The 25,153-nt window shown below is 32.2% G+C and overlaps 4 protein-coding genes and 1 pseudogene across 20 annotated transcripts in view; 2 read left to right on the plus strand and 3 right to left on the minus strand.

Moving 5' to 3' along the window:
• Window positions 1-395: 395 nt before the first annotated feature.
• On the minus strand, window positions 396-1,320 carry LOC138935775 (uncharacterized; annotated as a pseudogene).
• A 4,500-nt stretch (window positions 1,321-5,820) lies between these two features.
• On the minus strand, window positions 5,821-9,558 carry LOC138935843 (epimerase family protein SDR39U1). 6 transcript variants are annotated; one of them, XR_011447295.1, is made up of 8 exons: window positions 9,205-9,435; window positions 8,994-9,100; window positions 8,646-8,916; window positions 8,310-8,575; window positions 8,121-8,234; window positions 7,932-8,054; window positions 6,614-6,777; window positions 5,821-6,074 (listed from the first exon to the last, which is right to left on the minus strand). XR_011447295.1 is itself a non-coding variant. In XM_070300688.1 (7 exons), the coding sequence occupies exons 2-7, from the start codon at window positions 9,227-9,229 to the stop codon at window positions 7,950-7,952; spliced, it is 888 nt and encodes a 295-aa protein (XP_070156789.1). In that variant the 5' UTR covers window positions 9,230-9,341; window positions 9,464-9,558; the 3' UTR covers window positions 7,706-7,949. The 6 variants fall into 6 exon arrangements, 5 of the variants coding, with proteins under 5 accessions (XP_070156792.1, XP_070156790.1, XP_070156791.1 ...); XM_070300688.1 differs by lacking the exons at window positions 5,821-6,074; window positions 6,614-6,777 and adding an exon at window positions 9,464-9,558 and having other exon boundaries at window positions 7,706-8,054; window positions 9,205-9,341; XM_070300689.1 differs by lacking the exons at window positions 5,821-6,074; window positions 6,614-6,777 and having other exon boundaries at window positions 7,703-8,054; window positions 8,121-8,147.
• Window positions 6,683-7,604, plus strand: LOC138935847 (uncharacterized). The gene is made up of 2 exons (XM_070300694.1): window positions 6,683-6,779; window positions 6,889-7,604. The coding sequence occupies exons 1-2, from the start codon at window positions 6,683-6,685 to the stop codon at window positions 7,602-7,604; spliced, it is 813 nt and encodes a 270-aa protein (XP_070156795.1).
• A 2,363-nt stretch (window positions 9,559-11,921) lies between the features above and the next one.
• The window catches only part of Cask (peripheral plasma membrane protein CASK), a 168,264-nt gene continuing 155,032 nt past the window's right edge, over window positions 11,922-25,153 (plus strand). For 4 of the 12 annotated variants that reach the window (XM_070300666.1, XM_070300671.1, XM_070300668.1 and 1 more), the window contains exon 1: window positions 18,764-18,916. In XM_070300666.1, coding sequence (XP_070156767.1) covers window positions 18,849-18,916 — 68 coding nt within the window. In that variant the 5' untranslated portion in view covers window positions 18,764-18,848. Of the gene's footprint in view, window positions 13,110-18,762; window positions 18,917-25,153 lie in introns of those variants that run through there. The other 8 variants (XM_070300664.1, XM_070300670.1, XM_070300675.1 and 5 more) reach the window with 3 other exon arrangements.
• Window positions 18,961-20,404, minus strand: LOC138935458 (uncharacterized). The gene is made up of 4 exons (XM_070300040.1): window positions 20,347-20,404; window positions 19,761-20,244; window positions 19,039-19,487; window positions 18,961-18,983 (listed from the first exon to the last, which is right to left on the minus strand). The coding sequence occupies exons 1-4, from the start codon at window positions 20,402-20,404 to the stop codon at window positions 18,961-18,963; spliced, it is 1,014 nt and encodes a 337-aa protein (XP_070156141.1).

Consider the following 25,153-nt stretch of genomic DNA (forward strand, 5'->3'; position numbering starts at 1 on the left):
TTCAATATTGATCGTGTCTTGCTCTTTCACATTTTTTTTTTACAGAAATTAAATTTGTGATGGCAGGAAAGTTAAACCAGTAAATGTATATAATTAGAAAAGATCTTATGGTCTTTTTATCTCATTTCAGAGATTACATAAGATTAATTTTACAGACTCTCTGAAATTAAAGAAATCACCGTGAAAATAACTCGCAAATTTAAAAAGCTTAGCAGACATGTATTAATAAAACGGAAGCTGGGAATATCGCGACATACGAAGAGTGAGAAGAGTTAGAGATCAGTGAAAAAACACGATAGAAATATGTACATTCATACAATAAAAACACACGTACCGCGGCTGACAGCGAGGAGAAAAGGGGGACGAAGACAATCAAAAGAATGAGAGGTGGAGAGTTAAATAGCCGTGCATAATAAAAGGAGAAAAAAAGAAAGAAAGAGAGAGAGAGAGAGAGAGAGAGAGAGAGAGATAGAGATAGAGAGAGAGAGAGAGAGAGAGAGGGAATCTCTCTCGAGATGAGAACGAAAAGAAAAAGGAAGGGAAGAAGAACAAGAAGCCGGCTGAAAGATACAGGTAGATACATACGTACATACAGAGATTCAGGCGAGCGCGCAGACGAAGAGAGAAAGAGAGAGAGAGAGAGAGAGAAGGAGAGAGAGAGAGAGAGAAAGAGAGCGAAAGAAAGAGAGAAAGAGAAAGAGAGGCACGAAAAGGTAGGTGCCGGCCGATACCGTGCCTTTCTTCCCCTTGCCACCTTGTTCGCCGTGGCCAGCCAAACGGCGGGGGGTAACGGAGGGGGTCCATAGCGTGCGCGATCTCGTCGGCGGGGTCCTCGTGGCAACGACGACGACGACGACGACGACGATGACGGCGATGGCGATGGTGGGCATTGCGGGAGGAGAAAGAGAGACAGCTACGGCATCGCGAGGGGGGACCAGAGGGGGACCTGGCGACAGACTGGCGGGCGCGCACCTGCACTGGCTCGGACCGACGAGAGGGCCGACAGTCAGGGGCGCACCTATCGAGAGCAGACTCCGCGTTCTTCGAGATGACGACGTAGCCGAGCGAGGAGATAGAAATCACGCCGTAGCCCCCCCGCCGCCGCCACCGCCGTCGCCGCCGGAGCCGGTGCATTCTTCGTTCGCGCACTTATATCTCCCGCACTGGCGCACCGGCCCGTTCCACTTTCAGACATCTCGCCCGTCTTATTTTCCGCTTTCTTTTTATCTCGCGTTCCTCCTCTCCTCTCCTCCTCCTCCTCCTCCTCCTCCTCTCCTCTGTGGCTTTCTTCATGCGAAACGCTCGTTTCTTTCGGATCATTTTGTCGAGGTATAATCTCGCGTATTAGCGTAAACTATTCGAAAAGATCTAGTGTTAGGTGAAGCAATATGAGGATGGTACATTATCTTGTTCGAGTTTGATCTTTTATTTTTTAAAGAAAATCTGACTTTTCTTTATTTTTTTATCTTTAAGAGATTATAGAGAGATTATAAGAGATTATAATATTAAAAATTTTACAGATCTTTAAAAACAAAAATATAGATCCTACCATTACTTATTTTAATTAATAATAAATTAATCTTGCAATGAATAATGTAATTAATGTTAATTTTTTTATGCGAGTTAAAAAGAAAGAAACTTTCTTCGTCGCACTCTGAGATTTTTAAGATATCTTGTTGCATCTATTAAAAAAAATCTTTGTATGTTTTATAATTTGCATATAATAAAAATGCAAAATATGATTATTATTATATCTATTAAAAACTATTTGCCATAAATATCGAAAACGTCTGCGCGTTACGTATTATCTATTACGTAGAAATAATTAATTTTATAAACGATTGAACGGAATTTTAATTAGAGTGGTTTATTTGGAGACACAGTTTATAATCTATATCGTTATGAATTCTGTATTGAGCGGCACTGCTATTTTGAAATACGTTCGCATTTACGCGAATAGAAAGTTTCGATGCTCGTCTATAGGTAGCTTATAGGTTTAGGAGCTTATAGGCACTATGCAATTAATCGTAATATTCATTAATTATCCGATACACATGGCAGATTCGTGTAATTAGACGATTGGTTTCCAGTCGGGTACCTTTTTCTTGTATATATATAATATAATTTCGACATAGGAGTAATCTTACGTGCCTTACAAAATGCATGTTAATATGGATTGGCAAAAACTTTATTAAAATTCTGATATTTCTGTTACGAGGCCTACGGGAAGTCTTATTTTTTAAAGATAGTTACACAAAATATTCGTGAGTTTGTTTTATTTTTTATTTTATATGCTTCCTATAAAATATTATAAATTAATTTTATTTTATCTACTTTTATTCCAATATCAGCATCAAGCAAAAGTCACAAAGCTTAACTAACGTCAGTTATGTAAAATTTAAAATAGCTATTGAATAGTAAGATTTCATTGAATCGAATCTAGAAATTAAATCTGCATGATTTTATCTTTGAAGAACGATAAGCTCATTTGCGATTTCTATAAAAAGAAGCAAATATATGTGTGTATTATGACTTACGATATTACAGTTTCGAGATTTTAATAGCGAGATAAAAATGCCTGAAAATATGAGATACGGATGAAGTAAATGTAAAATAAAGAAAGAGATAGCATGAACGTTAAACGCAGTACTCGTAATTAAAAGCATGATTTAAACACACTAATCATTTAGAGAACCTGACGCGATAATATTATATGCTACTTTGTGGCTGGATTCGTATATCAATGAAAATTTTTAAAAATAGACATTCGTGTCGACTTAATTAGTGGATTAATTGATTATTTTTTATTGTAGCTATATTACAGCATATACGTTTATACAAAATGTTCCTTGAAACTCGAGCCAATCAATGCCCTCTTATTGTTAGAAATAAAAATTAATAAGTTTTCAATATATTTTTTTATATAAATGAACCTTGCACATATTAAGATCTTAAAAAAATTTTAAAATAACGAATAATCTTTTGTATATTCTACAATAGACTATTAATATTGCGTATTAGACTATTATTTTTGTATCACCTGAAGATTTTTATTTGTAATACACTTATGATACATCGTAGAATCATTACGTAGTAAAGTTATGACGAGAAATGTATATAAACTTTTTTCTATCCAGGAGAGATCTCCCTTTCTAAACTCCGTCAATCGGAGAAGAGACCCAGGTTCTCGGATGGAGCAATAAAGCCACCTTCGACATAGAAGGTCGCTCATGAATATGGATCGGGAAAGTAATCGTGAAATGAACGATAGGACGGGGGCCGTAATAAGTCGCCGCGCGCGATTATGATGTAAGCCCGATTTATCCCGGGCGCATATAATGATCCTGGGAGCAGAGAGTGTGTACGGCGACGAATACCTTCACTTTCCCACTTTTGTTCGCCTATTGTCCGTTTTATTGCGGCAAAGTCGCTCGTTCTCTATGCAAGTCGGTCCTCTCGATGCACGTTTGACCTTTTCGCGCGCGGCGAATATTTTTGCAAAATCTGCGCGCGCTATCGACGACCGTGATTTTAACGCGAGGTCGTTATGCAAATCGTGAGGTCCTTCCAGTTTATTGCGTTCGTTTAAATATCGGATTTCACGTTCACGCTCACATACGGTAGCGTCGTCACCGATTAGCCGACTTTATCCTCTGTCCTTTATCGTGTATATTCGAAATAATTATATATAGCAATCCAGGTAATTTTATAATTCTATTCCATATTCCTTTGCAAATGGAAAGTGTACGCGTGTGTTGTAAAATTAAAATTTATTTTAATTTACAAACACTTGAAATGAAATCGTTACTTTTAATTTAAATAAAATAGAGCCAGATTATAAAAATGTATAATGTTGCAATTAACTTTATGTTAAAGCTAATAAAATTCGATTCTACTACTTGATAAACTTCTAACTATCTTATTAATTCTAATTAAATGTAAAAAAATGACAGAAATCAACCGTCCGTAACGCACGGTAGGACTTACAAGGCGAAACGGAAAAACGTAGACGATGAATATATGAGAGGTTTCGTTCGAGCGATTTAATTTATTGCCACCCTCGGAATTGTCACGCATTTAACAGATAGCGGCTGCTCGCTATAAGATTTGTGAGAGTGATTAAAACATCGCGCTGCCACTGATATTTGCATATTTGCGGCCCAACGTGATATTTTAATCGGAGAAAGATCGCGCTGCGTGAAGGTTGAATCCTGGTGTTATCATATTTTTCAAATATCATTATAAAGTGATTTTGTGTAATGACATAGTTTTTTTTTCTTTTTTTTTTTTTTGCACAAAGATACATCGTAGAATAATATTTCAGCATAAAAATTTATGAAATGTAAAATTAAAGATAAAAAGTATCGTGCGATTTAGAGCACATGTATAGAACGCGATTATTGCCGAATTAAATATGGATAAGACGATAATCACACCTGGTATAACAATGTACGCGCGTATACCGTGTATCAAAGTAGATGTCGAGATATCGAAAGCACTTTTTGCTTCATAATCGCGTACGCTTTAATCGCTCTCTGACACGTGAGCGACGAACTGCGAAAAAAGCACGTAGATATCGCACCGTGATGCAGCACTTGTGTTCGAACAACACTTTACATTGTAAATATTTTCTGACGATGGCACAGTTTCGCCGTGCGCAGCCTTATACGACGAGTCATGATTCACGCGTATTTAAGTTCGCAGGAGGATATTCAATCTCGCGTATAAAGGAATAGATTTTTTTGCTAACTAGATAATATATTCAGATGTAAAAATTAAAAAAATTTAATGACGCCATCTCAACGTTGTTATTTTTATCATTGCTAAAATTGTATAAATCCCCTTATAATAAATTTTACTCCAAACTTGTATAATATTTTCTTATAAATAATCTTATTAAATAAAAAAAAAAAAGGGAAAATCATTCCCATAATGATATACGGGAAGATATATCGGGAATAAATATCAAAATCAATGATATTGATGAATTTGTTCATAATTTTCATAAACTGCAATCTCTCTCTTACAAACTTTTCGCATCCCCGTTGTGACTAAAATATGTTATTGATTACATTAATACGATTATGAGACGAACAAGAAGGTGTATATATGTCTAAGAAAGAATGGAAATAAACTCTGTATAAAAAGTTTTCACAGAATATAAAATTAAAGATGTGTTAATCCTGTATATATAAAATACGATAAATAGAATACCCGTTAATATCTCATCGCAATCGTACAGCTAAGTAATTTGTTTTCGGTACCGTAAGAGGAAGAACCGCAAAACGGTAAGACTGAAAACTGAGCTGAGGAAGAGAATGCTCGTTAAGTACTATTGCACCGGTATATTTATGCGTGTATGTATTACATGGAAGCGTGTTAGCGACGATTTGCCGCGCGAGGGAACGATCGTTTCGTCTTTGGAACACGTGTGCCCTTATCAGTGGTCATTTTTCTCGCCGGCCACGATAACGGTTTTGCGAAGCGTAATTTCTGCCTGACGAGACGCTCTCACGACCTTCGATATTTTTTTTCGTATGTGTCTCGTACGGAATATTAACATTTTTATATTATACGTGACGTATAAGTTTTTGAAATACAATTTCTCTCCATTTTTAATCGACGCATTCTGCGGTCTCTTGTTTCGATTCTATCAATTCTATAGATAAAAATTAATATTGTTTCTCTGCAATTATATAGTCAGACAGCAAAGTTTATTATCGATGGCAAATTGAATGAAAAGCATTCGCTGTTAACTTTATCGCGTTCTGTAGAAAGACGGCTAATATATTAACCTGCAACCATCCATTACCTAATTTTTTAAATATACCAGTCAAATAATTATTAAAAAGATTATATTAATGTTATTATTGTTGATCGTAATTATATATTTTCTTAAAAATAGTCTTTTTCTGGCATTACCGACAAAAAATGTATTAAAAATCTATATATATATATATATATATTTATCATACCTCATCGTCTCGATATGACCACTCCGACTACTCCTACCACACATCATTCCTAACGGCAAGTTGTACAAATAGCGACATCTCGCAGACGTTTCAAGAAAGCTATAAATAATTACATAGAATATTTAAGTATTCCACGAATTTTTTCTTTTCCATGAATAACATATAACAATAACATTTTGAATCGTGTCATAAATGATCAAAATTTCACAGATTATATAAATTTAAGCACAAACAAGCTGTAATTGAGCAATATTTGTAAAAAAATTTATTATATATATATATATGTAATTCAATTGCAAGCATACAATATTTCTGAGTGAATTGGATTAAAAACGCAGAATTTCGTAAATCGCGTCGTTAATTATGATTGCGAATTGTTTTATTGCTCTGTCCGCATATTTTATTCTTTTCGATTTTCCGAGTAAAATAATTTCTGTGCTATACCATTCTATCAAAATTCTTGATTCTAGAGTGCGTTCTTTTACGATAAACTACCGAATTACTGAACTATAATTTTACTCTGTTGATTGATAATTGATATCATCATAAAAATAACAAATGCGCGGCGCAGTTTCAATTAATCATAATTAATCTTCGTCTATTCGCGTCGTATGTCAAAATTCCCTCACTCGTCTTACCTCGATTTTGCGTAATTACGGGACATCCGTCAAAATTCTTCCCATAATGTTAATTCGCGCGATTACAAAATGATTTTGATTGCGAAACCTCGGCTCAAAGTTTTGAATAAAAATAAATTACACGTATCTCGAAGGCCAGGATGCACTGCATGGTTATTGCTCACCTGTAAGAGACTATTTTATAAATTGTTACATTCCAATTTTAATATATAAAATTTGTTTCGTTTATGAATTGATCGATATAATCGGTTATATACGTGGATTACATTTTTCAGTATCGGTGATAATTTTTATCGGCATAATTAGCCGCCTTACGAGCAACATCTATTTCTTAATTATCTTACTTTTGGGCGAGATTATGTTCGGATTAGACAGTTTCGGAGAATGGGAAGATTTGATATTATACAAGCAGGAGAATAAAGCTATTTTTCAAAAAGCTATTTGGAGCGATAAATTATGTTCGGGTAATTCGGGTGAAATCTCTCTGATGAGACTCACCGACATCCGACACGTTGGCGTCTCTACCGACATGGGTCTCTTTATCGTCCACAGAAACGGACAGACAATCACGCTTAGTATGAGAGGCTTAACGAGAAAGGAGATACAAAGCCTAAGGAAAGAAATCAATTATTTCTTAAACATGGGTCGGCTCGAAAATCTCGATTTTTCCTCGATTGATTCTTCGGATAGATTATTACTCCCTTCCGATTCTGAAGAGTATTTGTCAAATTTACCAAGAACGTGTCTACCTATTACCAACGAGCTTACTGTTTCGGACAATAGTTTAAACAATAGCAAGGCATGTCATGGAGTACAGCAGAATCTAAGCTATCCAATTCTAATATCTGGAGTACGACTTAATAGCTATCAATCGGCGAACTTGAAAAGAGGTCTTTATACAGAAAATTCAAAACGTCTTGATTATATTAAGTATACCAGAAATAGTTCTGCCATTCCCAATCTGATAAAGGTTAATAAAGAGCATAATTAAGTTTCCTTTGTTTATGAAATTGTATATTCTTGATATTACTGAGATTTTTATCTAATTCGCAATTGTCGGCTATAAATAAATTTGTATAACAAAGTAAGATTAATTCTTTGTGCTGCAATAAATAATTTATTACTAAATAACAATAACTCGTGTTGTAAACTACAAAGAGGATAGCTTAAAACTTGAGAATTATGAAACTTATGTTTCGTCACGAGTTACTAACACTATTTGAGAACAATATATATTATACATTATATTATTATAATAGTTTTAAAATAATGAATTAGGTAATGCATATTTGACATTTAGTCTTTCATCATAACTTACATTTTGTATATATGTAGTTCATTCGACGAGTTGCTTACATGCATTTTCGATATTCGGATATTGATATTGAAATCCTATCTCTGTAACACGTTTTGGCATAACTTTCTGTCCTTCCAACATGATCTATAGAAAAAATATGAAATTATTAAATTATTGTACTATCGAGATTGTTAAATATACATTACTAACTTTTGCTCGATCTTCACTGAATAATATCTGCAGAACAAAACTTGGTACAGATATGACTGCGGGTCTTTTCATTGCTATTGCAAATGCTTTTGTAAATTCTTTATTTGTTATAAGCTGTTAACAGCAATGGGTTTAACTAATGTTTTTTTCTTTTTAATCAGATAACATTGTAAAATATTTAAATATTACCTGAGGCGCAACTCCATTTAATATACCATGCACTTTATTATTTTTCAGTGCAAATATAAACATGTTAACTAAGTCAGTGATATGTATCCAGGGCATATATTGATTTCCAATTCCTATTGGTCCACCCAGACCAAGAAAGAAAGGTAAATAAATTTGCTTGATCATGCCACCGTTTCTTCCTAACACAACTCCAGACCTTATTGTCACTTGTCTAATATTGCAATCTTTTGATAATTTTGCTGCTTCCTCCCAATCGTGAGTAAGTCCTGGCAATATGAATAATTAATTTACAAATGTAAATATCATATGTATTAAAAATGAAAACAGAGATTCTACTTGAGAGAAAATCATATGGTTCGCATTTGCTTTCTTCTGTATACATAGTATCATTGGGCTTGTAATATGCAACTCCTGATATAGTCGCGAAAACTGTAGCCTTGGTATTCTTTATAGCATCTGCTAGAGCCTTTGTCGTTTTCACCCTGCTATTCCTGACATTCTGTTTGAAACCCGGCGACCACCTTTGCATGGGATCAAGTACATTCTGACCAGCAACATTGACAACGGCTGATGTGTCCTCTGGCAGACCATAGCGCTCTAAATCATTCTATACATGTCACAACAGTTATACTTCAATGAATTCTTTCTCACTAAAAATTAAGATAATCGGTTAGCACGACTTACCCATGATATTCTATTCGGTCCTGGCATTCGAGAGATACATGTACAAGATACACCCTCGAGGCTCAACGATTTTATCAGTTGTGATCCTATGAAGCCAGTACCACCACCTGAAAATATTATATAATCTTATTAGTGATGTAATTCAATTATACACATCTTCTTTAGCATATTATAAATCTAATAAATCAACAAATTAGAAGTGTAGGCTCACCCACTACTACATGTTTTAAAGCCATGTCCGAGAATAACAAAAGTTTTACAATCTTATGTCAGAGAATTATGAGAATAAATTTACAAATCTCTTCTCGTCGATTGTGATGCGTTATTCGTTAAACGTTATTCTTCAATCTATTATTAAATAAACATTATATTAAATTCATATCATATATCTGACATTTTACACATTTGTACATATTATATCTCATGTTATGAGATACACGAATATGTAAATTTTCTATAATATTTATTACTTATTTAGGGTCAATGAGAGCTTTATTTTTTCGGAAAACCAGAGTTTTCATTGGATATCGCTCATCACTCATCGCTCATCGCATCCAGTGTGCAAGGGTCAGTCCGGATCTACAATAGGTGTAGTAAGCCTTTAGCCTTAAGAAATTGACCAATCACAATCAAGTATGAGGAGAATACTCGACCGTGATTAGTCAATTTCTTAAGACTTAGGGCTTATTACATTTAGAGTTCTATATAATCAGAGAAGCGACAATGACGTCCCGCTTGCTGATTGGCTGACCGCTACGGGCCCGTTCCACTCAACGATCGTAACGCTCACGGTATCATTTCATCTTTGTCGTTCATCGAAAGTTAAACGGACAGATGATGCTCGCGAGCATTACGGGCGATAAGTGAAACGCGCCCACTGTAATTTTTCGGACATCTTTTATCTAACGTCAATAATAAAATGTCAATATATTAAATACAGCTAAAATGAAGATGTAAATTTGTTCCTTAAATTTCTGTACGACTTAACATGTGTCATATAAAGTGTTTGATGCAAATGGGCATTATGGACAATAAAATTGACTGCAGTTGATGAAGAAGATTCCGGCCAATATATATTCAAAACTGTAGCTTATTATTTGCACTAGGGATTTATATGGTTGCAATTAGAAAATACTGTATTTATTATTAAAAAGTACGTATTATATGCTTTATTAAGGATTAAAATAAATAATGTAATAATATAAGTTAGTGTTGCTTAGGTTATATGTGTGTATTAGATTTTATTTACAAATTTAAGAAACTTGAAAATAAAATTATATATACGCGATCATATAAAGAAAGATTATATTAATATAATTAATATAGTTTTGATAGGGTACGAGTCAGAATAATTACTGGTATAAAGGTTTATATAAAAATATATAGCAATTATATATGTTTGCATTTATAAAATAAAATATTTGATGTAAAAAGATGTAAAAAGCCAAATCAATGAAAACAATTTAATGAAATCAAGACAATGATGAATCAAAACAGGAGTAGTAAAAAATATTATTGTAATAAACATAATCTTGGTATTTCGTATAAATCACTAAGCAGGTAATTTTTGATATCAGATTTCAAAAAAATCTATATTATCTGTATAAACTTTTTCAAATTATGTACTAATTGTATGCATAATGTTACATATTTTTTTTATATAATATAGTGTATACAGTAATTACAAATATAGGCATACATAATATACAAGGATATATTGTATGTATGCTACATAATATAAATTTGTAATACTATATGTGATATTCTATACAATTAATTTTAGAAACACATTGAAATTAAGTGGAAATCAATGGGAAATTGTATATAATAGAACGAGCAAAAAATTCAGACTATTTAGGAAAGAAGCTGCGCCTGATGAATATATCTTTTATTCAGTACTTAATATTGATATTATTATGTCACTAGGAGTAGCAGTAAGTACGGTAAGGATAAAAAAGTTATTAGGATATATTTCAATCTTTTATAATATTAAGCATGAATATAATTTTCAAATATTTCTACGATGTATTTTTTTCAAACATTTATCTCAAACATGATTATAAACTTTTAATTATTTCAAATAATGAACCGTAACTCAGTTTTAATATTTAACACATTTATTTATAGATAACACGTAGTATACTTGCGCTCTATCATAAATTAGCAGCAGATCGGGCAAAATATCCTTGTATTAATCAATGGCGAAAATCTGGGTGAGATTTAATGAATATTTACGTTTTTCTTTCTTCTTTTATAATCAAATCATTTTGGTATATTTAATGCCAATAAAGTTTTTAATATAGTTTGAGAGGAGAAATTTAAAATGTTTTTTTTTTTTTTTTTTTCTTAACATATATGGTAAATACGTATAAATATTCTTTAATTACATTTGTAGGGAAAATATAATTGTTTTACGAGGATACAATCATAAGCATTTAAGATATTTGGAAAAAGAAGCGGAATTTATGGCTGTCGGTAAACATGCTATCTATCACCGATGGTATCACAGCCGTATAATATTAGCGCTATCGGTATTCGGACGGAAGGAAGAAATTGAATATATCTTCGACGGACTGACATATTTATGAGCGGTAAGCGGACGTTTCTTTAATGATTTTTAAATCAACTTAAGATTATTTTTTTTTAAATTTGTAAGTTTTAATGACAATGCATGTTAAAGACGATGCATTTAAAATTAAACTAAAATTTAACATGATCTAAATGTGCCTTTTGTATATAATTATACAACACTCTTATTCATCTTATATAATATCGTTTATTTTATATTAAACACGAAGGAAATCTCTATTGTTTTGAGTATGAAGAAAACAGTTTATCGCATAACACGAGCAAAATATGAAGCGAATTATGAGGAAATTATTTATTCTCGGTTGGCAAAGAATTTACCGATCGCGTTTTTCAGAGAAGACGGCGGTGTCTAAGCGTCAATCGCGCAGAGGGTTTCAGAAATATCCCCCCTAGCTTAAGGGCGCGTTACGCATACTCGGCGAGCGGGCAATGAAGGAAGTAAAGGACACGTTTAAGCGTAAAAGGTTGCGTGTAAAGAGAGGCAGGCGCCACGCCCGCCCCTCCCTCCCCCCCTCCCCAAAGCACAGGCACAGCGCGGCCGCAGAGGGGGCGTCAGAGGAGAACGGCTGGCGCAGCCGCCCGCCGCGTTTTATGCAACCAGTCTTACTTTGGAGCGAGTGAATCCACTGCTCCGACTTTTGACAGACGGGGTAGCGTGTGCAGTGCCATCGGTATTGTCTGTCGTCGTTCATCGGCCGTCTCCCATCGGCCGTATCGTGCGTACGTACGATTGGTAACGTGCGTGCTCGCGGCTCTCCGGCGAGGATATACCGGCCCTATAATCCGGTTTTTCATCGCTCTTTTGAGACAAGTCGCGACGGGGCCTACCTTGACAAGAACCTGACATAATATCATACACCGTCTGTTTTTCTGTGCGCGCTGATTTTGCCGGCGTGACGAGCGAACGAATGAGCGGATTCAACGTGCCTTGAACGGCGACAAGGCGGTGTCGGCGGTACCCGATATCGTATCGCTTCGCATAGAGTTGCGCCGCGCGTACGATTCACGATCGCACCCTATAGTGGTACGGTGTGAGCTCGTGGTCCGCCAACGCGAAGTGTCAGTGCGACGACGGTCGGTTGGTGTGCTGACACACGGGTGCATTATCCACAACTGTGTGTGCGTGCATATGTGCGTGACGTGTGCGTAAAGGCAAGAGATCGACGGTGAGCGCACGGGATAAAGAGAGAGGGACGGGGCGACAGCAATGCGGCCGTGAATCCTCGATACGTGGCTGCGCTCACGCCGCGCGTTTCCGCGCGATACAATACGAATACAACGATAACGATAACGATAACGACGACGACGACGACGACGACATCATCGGACGGGAGACTACGGCTGGAGCGACAGAGAAAGGCGCGTACTCGCACGCGTTGCGAATTATCACGCATTCGCGTAATTGCGACGCGTCTTCTGACAGGTTCCTAGCTCGGTTGACTTCTTCGACCTCTTCCTCGTCGTCACTATGGCGGACGACGAGGTTCTCTTCGACGATGTTTACGAGCTCTGCGAAATTATCGGCAAGTGAGTACGAGAATCCCAGAGAGAAAGAAAGAGAGAAGAAGAGAGCGCGAGAGTCTACGATAGATAGAAAGGGATGTAAGGATGTACTGCGCGAGAGAGAAAGCGTGATGCGATTGGATGAACGGCGGTGGGCGGAGGTACTTGAATGTGTTGATCGTATGCGTCAGTATGTGTATGCGTTGCGCGCGCGTCTCTGCGCGTACGTGGAGATCCGTTGAATAGAGGGATAATGTCTATGTATATGCATAGAAAGCTCATACATAGTCGGTGTAATACGGAACGAGTGAGTAACGATGCATAGAGTAGGGGAAAGAGATGCTAGTCTAGTGAGGAAAACGAGTCGGATGTCGCATGTGCAAGTTCCTGTCTCCTTCCAGTTTCCACCTTTGTCGAATTCTATCTAGTAACTCGACCCGCCACCCATGCTTGCAAGGCAAATAAAATTGTATCATTTCTCTTTTTCTCTCTTTTGTTTCTATACTATAAAGTACAGCTAAGTTTATGACTCTATCCTATTTGTAGTTTTCTACAAGTCTCAGTCTCAGTACATTTAAAATATTGACATACAATATTAATGTTTTGTTAAATAATAATTAAGAAATGATACGCCCTTTATTGTTATATCAAATCTCTCAGGCATGAAATTGGCATGTTTATTATGGAAAATATTATTAATTAATAAAGATGTTACAAATTTAAGAAATATTAATGTACAAATTTGATATAATAACTTATTTCAATAAGGTTCGGTTAAGTTACATTTCTTTCGAAATAAACGGCTTAGCTAGTATATTGGCAACAGCTCATTCGTCTATCAGGTCTACCTGTCAATAGACCATTTATTTAGACCTTTACGTGTCTAAGCTTTTGCCATTTCACCCAGGAAACAAGATTATTGCCCAACTCGAAAAGAAAAATAGAAACATTAAAACGTGCGTTTCTACGAAAAGAGAACAAGAAATGTGTAAATGATCGAAAAATATAATAATTAAATTATATATCATAATTATTTAAAAAGCTCGAAGAAAAAATTCTAAACAATTATAATTCTGAAGAATTATATTTTTTAATATGATCGTCGTTGGATATTTATAAATCTCTGCATCGTGTCTGTTTAGAAATCTAACACATAAAGGGCCTTAAAGATAAATTTATAAAGAGATTGTATCTGTATTGATCTATAAAGTACCCCCAAAGAATAGATATAGGAATATAGGTAGCCACAATTTTAAAGCATAAGTAGAAAACTTTTTTTACCATTTATCTACAAAAATTTTAAACATTCAATAAAACATTTATATATTATTTGATATATTAGTCGAAATATATATTACTATGATTATATACATATATAATAATATTACAAATAATAATACAAAAATTAATTTTTTACGATCGCAATAATCATCTTTCGATATATCGAGCTAAAGATAACACAAATTTATTAGGATATATTTTGCATTGTTGAGAGATTAGAAATTTGCACAAGGATTTAATTACAATTCGAGGCTTTTAATAGCTGTTTTGGGTACCTATGTTAGTAATGTTCGATTCCATTGGAACGGTTTATTTAATCTGTTGGAAGAGTACATAGCTCGAAAAGCAGAGATTGCTGTCATAGAAACGCAATTTCGTTTGTATCGGAAGCCAATACTTGATTTATCATTCAATTGACTAACCTTCATGCCAAAATAATATACGTCACCAGCTGTAACCAAAATACATATCACAAAGGCGTAGCTATTTGATAATCATCGATTTATGACTTAGATTTATTCTCGGTCTTTAAACTATTCATAGCTTGCAATTATCGCGTTTCTATAAACAATACACGGCAGTGTATTGTCTTGCATTTTCTTCGTTCAAATATCATATAATTTTTGGGCTTATATTTTATTATATAACTGTAATTAATTAATTCTTTTAACATTATGCAAATATGTTTTATAATTAATATATAGCGTGTATACATATAGAAATTAATCGGTATTAACATTTTTGAAAAAAAATTATGCTTGATTTTTATATATTACTTAATATTAAAAAAATTTTATGGGAGAAAATATATTGTATAATTCAGAAAGATTTTAATATTTATATATGTCGTAATTTGGTTATTAAAATATATATAATTTTTTTTTAAAACAGACATTACATTTATTTACAAAATTAAAATCCTGTCATATTTTTTAATACTATCATCAATATATTGTTAGACGTACGTTATCATCTCGAACCTGTGTATGACATATAAATTTGTATTATCTTAACGTTAACGATGTGTTCTATTTTAAGGTCTGTCCTTGTATTGTAATAGATTTTCTCGTAACTAAAGAGAGATAAGTAGTATGCACTATTCGTAATATCCTTGCGATAAAGGCTATTTATTAAGATACGCTTAATCGATCAGTCGGTATTTACTAAAATTTGAATTTGAATATTACGAATCCGACTAAAAATTTTGAAAGTAATACTAATATTGCGTCTTTCATAATGCATCAAAATTGGCAAAGGCACGAATTAAATTATGCTCACAATGAAAATTAATTAGTAGAAAATATAAAATAAATTTTAATATATACTATATTTTCTTTTCTAAGAGAACATTTTTAAAAATTATGATTAATTAAACATATAACGAATATGTTTTTTTATCGAGCAAATTTATAATTATCTGATTGCATGTAAAAATTAATTGCTTGTTACGTTATTATTTCCAGTTGTGTTATATTTAAATAGAAACATTTTTTATAACATAACAATTAGTGCAGAAGCATTTCGATGGCAATAGTTTGAGAAGATCACATCATACGTATATTCTTACATATTCTATGGACAGCATCAATTAAACTCTGTATAGCGTTATCGAGAAGTGCATTCTTCATTCGTTACAGTTAATTAAAGTTGCACAGTTGATGCTCTTTTCTGCGTCAATTGAACTTAAATGCTGTAAAGTATATTTTGCACAAATGGTTCTTTTAAAGTTTTTCTTTCACACAATTGAGTATTATAATGTTTTGTTTCATGCTTATAAGATATTTCAAAGGGCAGATGTAATACCGACACATTTTCTAATTTATTTCGTAACTATTGAAGAATCTATCGTTTTCTCTAAAAGTTTTTAATATCATATCTCTTATAATACAGTCAGTCTTATAATACATTCCAAATTATTTAAATAAATATTGAATGTGTTGTTATTTTTTCTTGGGACATGCAATGTGTTTATGAAAGATTATGTATCACACAATTTTTCCTTGTGTTTCCATAACAAATACAAAAAAATTCGCGATTAAGTTTTTAAATTATTTATTGATAATATATTGTAATATTTGTGAAAGTGAAAGAAATAATTAAAAATAAATAAAGGCGCGTATATACCACGCGTGTGCTGTATTAGACATACTATGAAAATAAAAATAAAAATATTACATATCTGTTTCTGTATAAACATTATATCAGTTAATAAATAACAATCAGCTGTATATCTCTTGAGAGTTGTTATGGAAATAGAAAGGGAATTATTCGGACACATACACAAGACTTTTCTCGATCCTTTTATATCGTTGCTCCATCTCGCTGGAGAACGAAAGCACCGAGAAATCCTCAGAACGTTCAGACGGTTTTAAATCTCGATGCGGACACGTACAAGGCGAGATACGAGATGGTACGCTTTTTTTTTTACGATTCTCGTCCTACTTTTCATTGTTCTCGTACAAATTCTCGGTTAGCAGATTTTATACTGTGTATATGTTCTTCAAAAAAATAGAATAAATTTTTATCAATAGAATTTATCCTTGAATTTAATTATACACGGATCGACTTTATATATCGGATTCGTTTCGAATAGCGAAGTTATATTCTTGGCCTGCTATCAGACGTTATATTGTTTCTCAGATAATAACATAGAGATAAATATTAGATACGCGCAACAATCAAATTATATAAACGAAAAAATTGAATTACAATTACAAGTAAAAGTGGCAACTGATCAATCATATATTAAAAACCATTATGACGTTATATTTTAGAAGATACATCAATAAACGTGAAAGAAGAGAGAGAAGGCCCGTTTTTATATTTTAAACAAATGAGAAGATTATAAATTTATTTATTTATTTGCTGCATATTTGAATTTATTTTTAAATTAATATTTTAATCGTATTTAACTGGGAAATTGCGTTCTATTTTAGCGTGTAATAGCATTTGTCGTAATATAAATTATTGGCCACATGATGCATTCCTAATTGAATTTTATAAAATATCTATATTCTTTTTTTTTATTATAAAAAATATTGAATTATATAAATTAAACTGCAACTTTTTTTTTTATTATTATCACGAAATTGTTTTGAGATGTACTAATCATACGCTATGATTTTTTTATTTAATTGTCATTTATTGACATTATTAAAGACATTGTAGAAAACACAGAGAGCTACAGATTGCAAATTCCTTTTTTTTAAATATTATCTTTATATATATTTATTTATTCAAGATATTTTATATTTTAGTAATATTCTGACTTGTTTAGAAAATAGTTCTCGTCAAACTTTTTCTCTTGTCTATACATATACATTCACTTCGTCTGCAAGAATGTGCAGTATTTCTTGCCGGAACAAGTTTTCTTGCAAAGTTATTGTCACAGGTATAACTACTTTAAATCTTAACTTTTCGAAATAAAACTTGTTTTATGTTACCGAGATAAAGCTTGTCTCGAATTTGCATATAATTTCTTAGCGTTTTCTAGTAATGTGTGACATGTTAATATATTCGAGCGATTCGTGTTTTATCGAGAATAATGTTTCCAAAGCTATGATAAAATTTAGATAAGAAGTTGCCGCAGTTGCTATAATTTATGTGTCTACATGCTACTTTAATAATTTACTGTCCCTAAGATGCTATGTATTCTTGTTGGAATTTGGCCAATCGACATATAGATCACTGCAGCCCAATATTATTTTATATAAATTTTGCCCGATTTCTTATTACGCTGAATCTATATATACTTATAGTCAAGTATAATTAAATTTAACAAAATATATCGATCCACTCTTTTGCTCATATAATATAAAATTAAACATACATCAATATATTATTTATTTCAAATGTATTGATATAGTATATATTTTGACAGAATATTATCTATGATAAGTTACGTATGTATCCAGCATTTTAAACACGGATGTTGCTTTCCTGTTATCGACACCTTGCTCGTATCAAAGATAAAGTATCTGCTTAGTATGTTTAGTATCGTAAGGTGTCGTTACTTCGACTTGTAGAGATTTGTATTGCCCGTAGATTTGTGTTAGACGTATATCATTCTATCCTATATATATATATATATATATATATATATATATATATATATATATATATATATATTATATTGTATAATGTCGCAGTCCGTTTCCATATCGACAAATTTTCTATATTTATTTATATTATTTTTTAATTTTTCGTATATATATGCTTAAATACTTTAAATATATATAAATTTATATAAACATAATATTTATTTATATAAATATTTATATAAATATATAAATGTATAAATTTATATATATAAATTTAAAGTCAATTTGTCACGATTATAAATCTTACTCTTTCATACTTCTAAGATACAATTAGGCAGAATCAAGTGTGATTCACTTGTGTCACATTAGAATACCGATTACATCGAGCATCGGCACCACAAGTACCGCCTTTCGTAGATCAGTAATGCCGCAGGCATAAGAGATGCCGGCCGTGATATCGCGAGGTCTCCAATCCAGCCACTCGATCTTCTCGCTGATATCCGTACAGAGGTATATATCGTCTGTAATTGACTTGATGAACGGATCGTTGAGGCCTACAAACGCCGTACCCCGCTTGCTCAATGGATCGTAGACGACTTTCCAATAGAACTTGGGTGCGGACACGATTGCACCCTCGGCATGCAGATGTATGGGTTGCTGTTTGCCACGAATGTCCTCCATGGTCATCTGACCGTGCACCCCCGTGTAAACGTCGAGATCCAAACGGCGGCTGGCGGCGAAGCGTCTGACGCTCATCTCCAGTGAATTCCAATTACCACCGTTAAAGGATTGCCACTGAGGCGCAGTATTTAAGTACCAGAAAGTTGCCCGCTGCAGAGCTCCGTAAATAAAGTCCGCTTTGGCCACCATATGACCACGGGAGAGGAATTGCACCGACTTTTTCAATCGTCGTTGAGCCAACTCAGTCGAATTCAGAATTCTAGCGAGTGTGTTTAACTGGGTTTCGAATTTATACAGATAGTCTATATCTATCCCAGGATAAAATCTTCCCGCTAAAAATCTGGACGGTCTGAAGCATGCGATCATCAGCCAATTATGAGTATCATTTTTTATAGCATATCTAAGCAGTATGCATTTTTCTTTGGATTATTGTATTTCAATATATATCTACATATATCGTATATAATTAAAATTATTTTATAGAAAAAAGATAAAAGAGGAAGCTATATCGATCATATGTTACAATTTTTTATATATATGTATATAATTTTAATCAGGATATTATTTTAATCCCAGTAACGTATTAAATAAGAAATAGATAATTTTTTGATTATTTAAATATTAATATTATATTTATCGATCAGAGAAATGTTTATCTATTAGAAGATCTTACCTGGGATAGCTCTTTTGATAATTTCCGATCATTTTTGACATCTTGAACTTTGTATAGTATGTCGTATACGTTTTGTCGTCGCGGCATAATTCAATAGTGCGGATGAAAGTGCCGCTCACGTTGAAACCGATCTCGATAAGGCTGTGTCTGTCAAGGCATGAAGGCGAGCCCGTGTACTGGGCATAATGCTCGGGATGAGATTTACAAACTAAGGATGAGAAATTGTGGCGAGCTTCATTCACGTCAAACACCTTATCCTCTACGCAAATTGCTTTGACCTCATTACCCCAACTTTTGTTTTTGAGGTAATTGTCTTTGCCTGGGCATGCCAAGTAAATGGAGTCGTCTACTGGTATACTTAGCATTCCATTATCGTCATCCGGATACCAAATGTTCGCACTTTTGGCGACCTGTTTCAAGAGCAACGGTTGAGGCTCCTTGAGATGGCCAATTTTATACTTTGTAGAGATCGCACAGTCGGCACCTGAGAATATCTTTATCATAAATATCTGTAATGTATTATTATAAATCGATGTTTGCGCGAATGATTCACGCGATAATATTGTGAAATAATCGAATGATTTACCAGCGTTATACGCGATCACCGAAGAAATATACGCGAGAAACGTAATGACCGCCAACATGTCGGTATTCGAGTAACCGCACAGTTAAAACCTGTTTCCCTCTCTTCGATCGATTTTATATTCACTCACCAGTTATATCTATCCGATAATCTTCGACGAAATGTTGCTTTGATTATCAGTTGTCGTGAGATAATATTGTTTACACAAAAAAATTCATAAGCTTTCTCCATATTTTAGATCAGTTTTATATGAAAAATAATACATAAATTTGACGCGCATTTAAATAGCATGATAAATGATAATGAAACAATGCATACATGTTGTAATGCTGCGGTTACAAAATATTAATTCACAAACACTGCCGTGAAATGTTTATCATAATAATATTATTATAGATAAGCCCCGCGGTATCTCTTATCCGCTGAAGTGGCTGAATCTGCCGAAAAATTTAGATCTATATCATATGCAAATAATTAATATATGCATATAATGAATCCGTACAATCTACGAAATCCATTATAAGGCGTTTTGACGGAAAAAATGAGAAAAAGTTGATTAACGCTGTATGGATCGATATCGAGATTTATAATGTCATATGAATGCATGTATACGTATTTCTCATAAAGCCATTTTTTTCAAAGCTTTGAACATTTCATATTTTTATAAGTATAATTTATACATAAAAAGATTCTGTTTTTATTAAATTTATTTTATTTTTTATTAAATTTTTTGGGAATTCGAGAATAAAATGTCGTTTTTACTAACATTTAAAAACAAATTTTTAACATTTTAAAACACATAGAGCTATTAATTTTTTCTCATTAACATCTTTAAATTTTTATTAAATATTGTTTTTATATAAATCTATCGAATCTTTAACTAACATAAGAAAAGATATTGAAAAATATGTATATTTTGTATATATTTCAAACTTATCGAATAGTTTTTTAACTTTATATTTGATATTGTGCGACAAATATTTGACATTCTTTTTTTTGTTTATTTTTGTCTCTAATATCTATAAGATTAAAAGAATATTTAGTAATCATGCGATATTCTATATATACATATATCCCCTACTCAATCTATACGAATTCAAAAGTGAGAAGAATATTTACTTACAATCAATTAAATTATTCGATACCGACGTTAATAGGAAGGTGCAAACATAAATATATTTTGCTATTGATTTTGAAGTTGCCATTGATGCCATAAACGATTTACGATTTATCGATTTACTTTTGAATTTTGGTATTTTATGCAAATTTATATATGTAAATTTCACTCTTTTGCAGTTATTATATCGCGGGGATATATTAAATTTTCCTGAGTCAGGAAAATACCTGATTAGATTAATTTGAATATCTGATTAATTAATACGCATGCGTATGTGTATATCGACATAATAAGATACATGATACGTTAAATACATATTAATATAATACATCAATATATTACTAAATTAAATATAAAGTATTTTTTATAATTTTAAATTAAAATTTCAATCTTTTAAGAACAACTATGTATCATAAATTTAACAAACATTATCCGATGAAAAATTGATGGAATTGATAGTAAGTCTCATTATAACAAACTTTTAGTCTAACTCCAAATAATGAGCAATTTATAACGACAATGCATAAAAGAGAGAATGTAATATCAGTGCTATGGCGCGGTTTTAGTTAAACAGAACCGACAAGGGAGACAAAAGAATAATTGCCATTTGTGCACTGTATTTCGGTTATCCATTTCATATGCGATCCATTTTATACGTGCATAGTATGAAAGCGAATGAATAATCTGATAAGAGTTGTCGATATAGTAAAATACGATATTTCGGCAAGTTAAACAAATCTTTAAATATCTCGCGAGCACACATCCGTGTGTTATCCGTGTGTGAATATTATTTATTAAACTTAATTTAATCCTACGGGAAACAATCTTTTCCAATTGTTAATAAACTATAAATTAGATGATAAGTCAGCGATTTCAATCAGCATCTAATCAATTATGTACTATGTGTAATTTAGTTATAATTTCGATGTAAGCGATATACTATCATTTACTAAAATTTCAAACAACTAATTGCCGCTTTGAAAATCAAAATTATGTATGAGAACTTGGGCGCTTACACATCTATAAACCACTCTAAACGCCTTCAACGTAACTTTTATCCCCAATTGGGGAGGGCAAAGTTCAATTGCGACAAATTCGAGATCTAATTTACAACGAAAAGGTTAAATAGAGTGCCATTTGATAATGTGAGAACTTGTTCACTAATAGCTTTACCAATGCAAGCTTTAATGAAAGAAAAGAAATCAATACTATTTATGTGCAGTATATAGTTATATAGAAATAAAATGTGATACTTAACGTAAAATATTATCAATTGATAGGTCAATTTTATTTGCATTTTTATTACATGTAGGATGTTGCAAAAAGAAGATAGAATATATACAGCATACGTCTAATTAAAAAAAAAATCAAAAAGTGTTAGGAGAATATTCTTTTTCAAGAGAAAAATCGGTTTCGAATGTAGGTCGCGATAATGTTTGGCCCTTTCGAAAGTGACGAGATGTCAATAACTTCTCATAAAAGGCGGATTACTCTGTCAATCGATTTATAAAGATCTTAAGGCACTCAAGAGCCGTCTTGTAAGAGAGCTTTTAACAACGAAAAACGGAGGTTAGATGTATACTAACTCGTTCGTGGATATACCATAATGGCTTAGGTATATGCGTATCTGTATTTTGTTACAGCAAAAAATTTATTGTATATAAGGATACTTTAAAAGACTGAATTGCATTCATTTTATTAATTTAGAATTGTATCGAGAAATATATAAAGCGCAGTGAATGCAAAATATAAGTATATGACTATAATTTTCATAAGAAAATAATAATTAATATTCGTTATTAATAATTAATATTTTGAATAATTATTACGATATATATAATAATATTAAATACAACCGTCATTATAATCATGATTATGAAACGTTATTATGAATTAAAATTAGAAATATTAAAAAGAAGGAAGTATTAAAAATATTGTTAATAATATTAATTTTTTGTAAAGAAAAGTCATTAATAATTATCACTAATATAACTTAATGTAATAAATAATATTTAATTTTAATTCAAGGATAATTTTTTTTTTTTTTTTTTTTGAGGTAAAAACCTTTCAAAATTTTATTATTTAAGAAATTTGGCTATCTTTAAATAGTTTAATAGATCTTTATTATATATTTTTAAATATGCGTTCACACACATGTATATCGATTAAATAGAGGATAAAATTAGTCTTTTAAATGTCGAAATAAATAATATAGAAAATATAAAAAGAGAGAGATTTCTAATAAAAATAAAAATAAATAAATCACACAAACGTTCTTATATTATAGAGATATAATATAAATAAGACTATGTGTATAATTTATTTTATATTTATAATAATCCGTAGAGATATGATGATGTATTGTCATTGTACGAACCGTAGGCACACATGTTCACCGATGCTATACATATGACATTGTGGGTTTTCACGAATTTCATGAATGCATGCGTGGTTATCATTCGAAGCATAATCGAAACCATTATCGAGTTTAACTCCTAAGTATAGGTCCGATCGTATGACCTATTCATGTTCCTATACATGACGCACATTCACAGGAGCTGCTCGTTTCACAGACTATCTATCTCGTATAGAAAACAGAGAGATAAATAGACAGATAGCCCTTCCTTCTCCTATATCATTTACATTTGTAATGTCGATATTTAGAAATTGAATTGTTCGTATATATGTGAAAATTAACAATTATTCTAAATATAAATACGAGAATGCGTGCATATATTTTGTTCCTTCAATTCTTAAATCTTAAGATAAAATCGATATTAAACATTTTATTTAAAAATATTGGTCAATATATCTCAATATTTATCTGTTTATCTCAATGTTTATCTATATAAAGTCTTCGGAGAGCAAAATAAATTGATTAATCTTATGCAAAACTAACATTAATTTATGCAGAGATATAATTATATATTAGCTTTCCTTAATAGTACTGCTGTTGATGCTTTTTTAAGATTTAAGAAATAATTACATTGTTAGATATAATATTGCTCATTTCGGGTACATAAATGATGAATGAATATTTTGAAATTAAAAATATTTTTTATTTAGCAAGAAATTTTCATCAAAATTTCTATGTCAGAAATATTATTTTTATACTAAATCACATTCGAATGACTTAAAATTGTTTTTAAAAATATTTTTTTTTTCTATTTCTAATTGAAGAAGTTTCAAATTCAACGAACTATGATCTATATTGACATTTCCTTTTTCTACATATTATTTTCTTATATTTAATGTAAAAACTTTTGTAAAATTTACATTTAGATGCATAGTATGGATGCAAAGGTAGTACATCAAAATTAATATATGCATGCGTAGGAAAAATGGAGAGTCACAGCGCACGCGACATTTAAAAATGGCGTTAGGTCACCGGAAGGACGTGACCTTGGTCTATAAAGTGATGTCAAAGAAATCTCAAGATATTAATCCTTTAACACCGGAACTTCAACATTTCACGTCTTTATGAACTTCAGGGATTTTATTTGTTAATATATTAAAATATATAATATATAATCTTTATATTTTATTCATGGTAGACATTGGAGTTGAATCTTATAAATATAAACGCGCTCCTAAAAGAAGAATAGATATTAATTAAAATATAAATTATGTAAGAAAATATGTTTTCGATGCAATGCTTTTTTACACGATAAATATTTACATAAAAAAGAAATT

Source organism: Polyergus mexicanus, unplaced genomic scaffold, assembly GCF_030449975.1.
Source record: "Polyergus mexicanus isolate NDT 795.1 unplaced genomic scaffold, iyPolMexi1.0 SCAF_8, whole genome shotgun sequence".
NCBI lineage: Eukaryota > Metazoa > Arthropoda > Insecta > Hymenoptera > Formicidae > Polyergus > Polyergus mexicanus.

Excerpts from the sequence above, each read along its gene's own strand:
- LOC138935843 (XM_070300688.1), bottom strand. The coding sequence starts at position 9,229 with ATGGCTTTAAAACATGTAGTAGTGG. Across the intron at positions 8,576-8,645 it reads ACCATATGATTTTCTCTCAA|GACTTACTCACGATTGGGAG; the intron begins GTAGAATCTCTG and ends TCATATTGCCAG. Across the intron at positions 8,055-8,120 it reads TCAGTGAAGATCGAGCAAAA|ATCATGTTGGAAGGACAGAA; the intron begins GTTAGTAATGTA and ends TTTTTTCTATAG.
- LOC138935458 (XM_070300040.1), bottom strand. The coding sequence starts at position 20,404 with ATGTTGGCGGTCATTACGTTTCTCGCGTATATTTCTTCGGTGATCGCG. Across the intron at positions 20,245-20,346 it reads GGTGATCGCGTATAACGCTG|GTGCCGACTGTGCGATCTCT; the intron begins GTAAATCATTCG and ends AGATATTCTCAG. Across the intron at positions 19,488-19,760 it reads TATCAAAAGAGCTATCCCAG|ATATGCTATAAAAAATGATA; the intron begins GTAAGATCTTCT and ends CATACTGCTTAG.
- LOC138935847 (XM_070300694.1), top strand. The coding sequence starts at position 6,683 with ATGATTTTGATTGCGAAACCTCGGCTCAAAGTTTTGAATAAAAATAAA. Across the intron at positions 6,780-6,888 it reads TGCATGGTTATTGCTCACCT|TATCGGTGATAATTTTTATC; the intron begins GTAAGAGACTAT and ends TACATTTTTCAG.